Source organism: Anopheles coustani, chromosome 3, assembly GCF_943734705.1.
Source record: "Anopheles coustani chromosome 3, idAnoCousDA_361_x.2, whole genome shotgun sequence".
NCBI classification, from domain to species: Eukaryota; Metazoa; Arthropoda; class Insecta; order Diptera; family Culicidae; genus Anopheles; species Anopheles coustani.
In genome coordinates this window covers 552,237-558,663 of record NC_071288.1, presented here as the reverse complement: position 1 = coordinate 558,663, position 6,427 = coordinate 552,237, and the positions used below count along the sequence as shown (strand labels likewise).

Genomic DNA, 6,427 nt, shown 5'->3' with positions numbered 1-6,427 from the left:
GAAATGACTTGTTCTTTCTTCTCTCTTGCCCGTGAGTTGGCATCTTACCGACAACATTTGGATTTGACTTTTCCGTTTTGCACATCCTCACGGAGATTAGTTCACACATACAGTGCGAGGGTGGATGGGAGTGTCTCATCAGCAAAACTAATCCTCCATTCGGATCGCTGCCGATTGCCAATCTCGTAACGGTCCGAGTTCTGAGAAAAAGAATACACAAAACCATGCTCCGTGGTCGTACGCAACAACGAACTACTGGCAACTCTAGAACGCAGGCTCGAGGATTCCGATTCAGCCTCTTATGTCCTTTATTAGTAGTGACAACCTGCAGAGCGACCGGTCTATCGGGCAAAGACATACGCTCTCATACCCACGCATGTAAGGTCTGTCCGGAGCTGGCCTCCCGCCTTTGCTTTAGCACGGCGCTGGACTCAGCGACGTGACTCAATTACAGGATCCTGATAAAATTGATTTGACATTTATTGGTCCACGAATTGAAAAACCTGCTGGGTCATCCGTTACTAGGCAGCGCTTGCACAGCCATGCTGAACTGACCGAATGGGAAGCACAGCCACATGGTCACGCACGAAATGAAAGGACAGAGCGATGCGAACCAACGGACCAGTGAGCAGAAACGATAAATAATTCCAGTCCCTTTTGCCGACTGCAATGTGGTTCGCTGTTATCAGTTTCTGTGAAGCGCTTCTTTATTTCCGCACTAAGTTTCATATCGAAGGAAACCAGCGAAAATGTGTAAAGTTTCTAACAAGGGTAACCTAAGTAATTGAATTCGTTTAAAGTAAACTTTGAAAGTAATAGCTACACGGATCCTCAGAAGGAGGATATTTGTTTTCTTCTGAGCATCTTCAAAGAGCTCTTTAGACATCTCTTTGCCTCCTTATATTTACTTGCAGCATCAACGAACTACATCACTGTCGGTGGCGATGTTTTGAAACATTACAAAATAGATTAAGCCCGAGCCTCCCTAAAACGTGGTTACGAAGTGGTTACCTGCTAGCCTGAAAATGAGTGTCAAACGAAGTGTTAAAAACGGATAAAAACAAAACAAAAAGGACAACTAGTTGTGAAAGTAGGCAAATTGCTTCGCCGGAAGGAAGCCACCGAAGGACCGGTAAATTATCCACAGTACAAAACGAAAGACGAATAACGTTAACGGTGCGGAAAAGTGGTCCCAGGGCGATGTAAATGTGTTTGTAAATGGGTGCCACCAAATCCGCCACCTGAGGGGCGAACGAATGAACGAATTTTCCGAAAGGCTACCAACAGCCACCCGGCCGGAAGACATTTGTGGCACCGGAAATTAAGAAAACACCACAAACATCGAGTTTCGGATGGAATGACTCAGGCTGAAGCTAGCTACACCCAACGGAAGTGCAAATGCAACACCATGAACGCAAATCTGCCGCTTATTGCAGCATTCATAAATTTTATCGTCTTTTGTTTTGCAGGTGAGTGACTCTGAAAGTAGAACCAATAAAAAGCTACTAACGCCAATGACTTGTGAGCTCAAGAATCATTTGAAAATGATTAGACCATATACTTATGCCACTAAGCGTTTCCCAAAATTTAAGTAGGGTGTAGTACAGTAGACTTTGAAAATAAACACTCACAAAAAACATACGAATGATAATATCCAACCAGTAACCTGACGATGCGCTGGACGCTACTGTCGCCTTCTTTTCTTGCTCTCTTGCAGACACACTCAGCCCCGAAATGCAAATCTACTGGGAAAATCACATGGTGCAACCGTACTTCGATAACACGAGCAAACGCGAAGTGACGGCCATCGCCGGCCAAACTTGCCAGCTCCACTGTCGCGTGAAAAGTCTTGGCGACCGAGCGGTAAGTTGATGTTGGAAAGGTGGAACGGTGGAAGTGTGTGAACGTTATCGAAATGCGCCTCACCGCTGCTATTCTCAGGTTTCGTGGATCCGCAAGCGTGACCTGCACATACTGACGGTGGGCATCCTGACCTACACCAACGACCAGCGCTTCCAGTCGCTCCACACCGACGGTAGCGACGAATGGACGCTTCGAATCACGTCGCCGCAGGCCCGGGACTCGGGCGTGTACGAGTGTCAGGTATCAACCGAGCCGAAAATCAGTCAATCGTTTCGCCTCAACGTAGTCGGTAGGTGGTCCATGAAATACCCGCTAAGCCCCCTTTGGCTGGTCAGCCAGGGCCCTTTGGAAAAGGTTCTAATTACGCATGCCACCCTGGGGTGTATCCGTTTTCCGTTACATCTTCCGCATATACAGTGTCGAAGGCGAACATCCTGGGCAACTCGGAGCTGTTCGTCAAAAGCGGCAGCGACATTAACCTGACCTGCGAGGCGTTGCAGTCGCCGCAGCCACCGTCGTTTATTTACTGGTACAAGGGCGGTCGAGTGATCAACTACTCGCAACGCGGCGGCATCAGTGTCCTGACCGAGCAGCAGACCCGAACCAGCCGGCTGGTGATATCGCGGGCTTCTCCATCCGACTCCGGAAACTATACCTGCGCCCCGAGTAATTCCGGTAAGTACTGAGTACCGAAGCTTTCCTGCGTTTGTGGTTGTAATTTGTGCCTGTCTGGTAAGGTTGCCGAAGGACCGAACCGATTCTTCCTTCCTGTAAGCGCTCCTTGTTTGAAGCATTGTTCTTGTAGCCTTGTATTTAAGCACCCGTTTCTACCGGTTCTCTACGACAACAATGGTCAGGGAGGTTTTGGGGAGGCCTACCTATTGTCAACCGTTGGCAACGTATCAAGCTGAACCCGATACAGTGTGTGTATCTGACACACGACATAATTCGCTTCGTTTGAGCCGGAATAGACAAGAGCTGGGTCCTGCTTTCACTGTGCGAACGACGTGAGCGATCCGATGCCAGCTCGAGCCCGTCCTCGTGTACGAAATAAAGGACGCACGTGGCGCCTCTTCTGTGCCATAATCACTATCATCGTACGGAACGTGCACCGAGTACGAGCTGCACGAAAGAAGCAAGTTCCGCAGCACCCTTTACCGAGCTGAAGAGAATAAGACCCACAAGGGACTTACGAAAGCAGATATATTACGGTTCGTTTAAAAATTTTATGCACAACATTAAATGCAGTTTATATCGACGTCTCCTTCGGGAGCGCCGGGCAACCCGGCATTCCACCAGGAAAATTGCTAGCTCCATTGCCGCTGAACTAGCTACTACATCAGCATACTTTAGCCGTCTGGTTGGGCGGACGAGTGAAAGACAAACGGCACCGGGGAAGTGACCGGTAACGGTCGAGCGTCAAGAAACTACCGAGCAAAACCCAATTTATCGCATCATTCGCAACCCGTCGCGGAACGGCCACGAATAGTAAAATAAGAACTAACACCACCTCCTAAAGTTTGCAACCCGAACTACCGAGCGCGACCAAACGCAAAGGGTTATAATCTTCCTGTCATATGAACTACAACCGGTGCGCTTCGCGAATGAAGCTGGCGGTCGGTCGTAAAGATTGCGCTTTGATGGTGCTTTTCCGAGCGCGAGATTTATGGCGCTTTTGATATCTGTTCAACGTCGTCTCGCGCGTCAACCGGTGGCCGTTGATGAGAATCATCCCAATGCTGATGATTATGATAACGATGATGATGATGATGATGATGATGATGATGAGGGGTTCGGTGGGTCGCTTTAAATTTGCCATAAGCTCACAGGTAATAGAACGCAAGGTGGTACCAGAAACTCTAGCGAGAACGAGCTTAATGAAGTGGTAGGTGGAGATTTCTTAATGCCAAGCAATTGTTTCAGAAAACCGTTTCGCGTTGGTTTCTGATTTGTGTTAAACGATTTTACTCACTCTCAGTTGATGAGGTTCTGTTCTGCAAGATATCTCAATGCCATCGAGGTGTGGCATCGTACTTCATTGCCAGCAATGAACATAATTGTTACTCGCGAACGGTATGAATTACTACAGCTATAACACCTTCAAAAACATGATGTATTGCGTAGCGTATAAAAACGATTAAATTTAATGTATCTCCCTCATGAAGTAGCAAATGTGCTTTCACATAACACCTATGATATGCACATAATAATGAATGTTAGGCCATGACCTAACTTATCAAACGGTGACGTTGTTTAGATTAGCTCGCTTGACCTCCAATTCGATCTCTCACGCTTCCTTCCTTCTCTGCTTCACAGATTCCGCCAGTGTTGTGGTCCATGTCATCAAAGGGGAACATCCGGCCGCGATGCAGCACGGAATAAATGGCGCTAACGCGGCTCACACTTCAACATATGTAATTATCAATCCAAACTGCTCTATTTCTGTCTCACCTGCTGGCCGATGGGCTCGACTCCAACGCCCAGCGCCCTCGGTGATCCCATGGCGCTAGCTGATGCCGAGGGTCACTTAATTAATTTATACCCACTACCACCCGGCATCTGCCTTCCTCCCCTCCTTTCGGTTTGCCATGTTCGTGTTAAATGACATTTCTCTTCACTTTCCTTTCCCCCCTCGCTCTACCTCCTATCGGAATATGCGTTGGACAATTCCTGGGATTCACTTTTCCCGTTGAATTGCTCCCGGAACTGCACAAACTTTGGTGGAGAAGCAGATAGCGGTGGCGATAATATCGGCCTGCTTCCAGCTCCTGCTACTTTCTCGACTTCCGCTGGATGGTTCCGCGTTCTCGCTGGCATCATCAACGTCATCATCAGCATCATCATCGCTACCAGCTGCAGTGCGGCCCGTACGATAGGTACGTTGAAGAGGGATGAACCATGACCGGTCAGCGTAATGTGATTAATTTACATCGGTTATCGCTTCTACGCCCCCGACGCTCCAAGTTAGAATGAATTAGTCCGCATTAGAACGGCATTGAGGAAAGCGGAAAGACAAACCGGGTTGGATGTGTAGGGCGTGTGCACATGCAGAAATGTGGCCTACGGTCATAAGTGCTAGGCGGTATTAAACCGGAATATTGCTCAAGTGCTTCTAATACAAAGACTCATTAAATTTGCTGCATGGCAAAGCATAGAGCCCGCTAACTAGGCCCACAGGAAAATACCCTCACGAAATGGTGGGAACTACAACAGCAGGTAGCAAGTAACCATGATGTACCTGCTAACCACAGCATCAGTTTTCATTTAAACGCATTTGTAAGCACCGTGAACATGGTCGCCATTCCATTTTCGTTTAGTTTATGTTATTTTAATCATATTTTCTAATTTTTCATGTATCAAAGGCATGAGGCAATCATGAATCATTTAAAATCAAAGCACTCTGGGTAAACAATCTCTTAGAAAGCAGAGACTTCGGAGCATCATTGCAAATTCAATACGCTCAACATTCCAGCGACTGATTCGTTGGAAAATGAAGATATCCATTTCCTCTTAAATCCGTCAGCTTTAAGACATGACATCCAACTTGAAGCTCAATACAGAACAGTTACATTCATTACACACAACCTTCACGAACGAAACATCGTTTGAGGGCTACACAAAGTCAATCATCTAGCATTTCTTGCAAGTAAAGAGAATTTGCTTTCTAGAATTCGGCACATTTTTGTGGTATCCGTTGAGCCCCAATCCATGGTCTCCCCCAGCTAATGAATCCACGCCGGATCTTTTCATGAATCGATCAAAAGCAAAAGCTTTCTGTGCGCGAACGGAGGCGAGGAATACGAGATGACTACGATGAAGCCAAAATGCGTAATGAACAACCTTATCGTTCAATTTCGTTGCGTTTAATTGCAGATAAGCTACGGGAAACACGAAACCATCTACAACGTATTCAGTAACATTCAGCGACATCCCCTCTGCTTGGCCCTCCGTCAAACTCATCAAAGCTACCCCCCGGGGGAGGGGGGAGTATGAATACATTCTCTTTCTTCATTCGTTGCCACCCCATGCCGTCACTTCCGTGACGGGCCGAGTGTTGAAGTATGTTTACGTCGTTGTTCCGCGACGTGACGCAGAATCCACACGCTACGTACACTGTGGACACGCTACGCTCCAGCGTTTCGGGAGAAACATGACATGGGTGCGGAAAGACCAACCGAACATCACAAAACGGGAGGACCTTGCGCCAAGGACTTTGCGGATCGTTCGCAGGTAAACCTTCACGCAGACACACATACGCAAACGGTTTCCGATGGATGTGGTTAGCATCCGGTTGGGAAAGAAAAATACCACGACCACATCCGGGCCAGGTGTCTGCGTAGTAACGTCATCCTCGCGAGCGAGAAGATAACTAAATTCCGTCGTGTCAAAGCTGAGATAATACCCTTCACCTTCGGTACGGTACAGGGGTAAGGCCATGACATGGCCTTGTCAGGAAACATCTGACAATATGAATGTGTGGGTGTATGTGTGTGAGTGTGTGAGCGAGAGAGAGAGAGAGAGAGAAAAGAACTAAGATAAGATAAACAAAATGAGACCATGGAAC

At 47.5% G+C, this 6,427-nt stretch overlaps 1 protein-coding gene across 1 annotated transcript; it reads left to right on the top strand.

The window, feature by feature from the left end:
• Positions 1-1,357: 1,357 nt before the first annotated feature.
• On the top strand, positions 1,358-4,739 carry LOC131259981 (hemicentin-1-like). Its single transcript, XM_058261600.1, has 6 exons — positions 1,358-1,469; positions 1,718-1,863; positions 1,942-2,152; positions 2,281-2,538; positions 4,180-4,277; positions 4,596-4,739. The coding sequence occupies exons 1-6, from the start codon at positions 1,358-1,360 to the stop codon at positions 4,737-4,739; spliced, it is 969 nt and encodes a 322-aa protein (XP_058117583.1).
• The last annotated feature ends 1,688 nt before the right edge of the window (positions 4,740-6,427 follow it).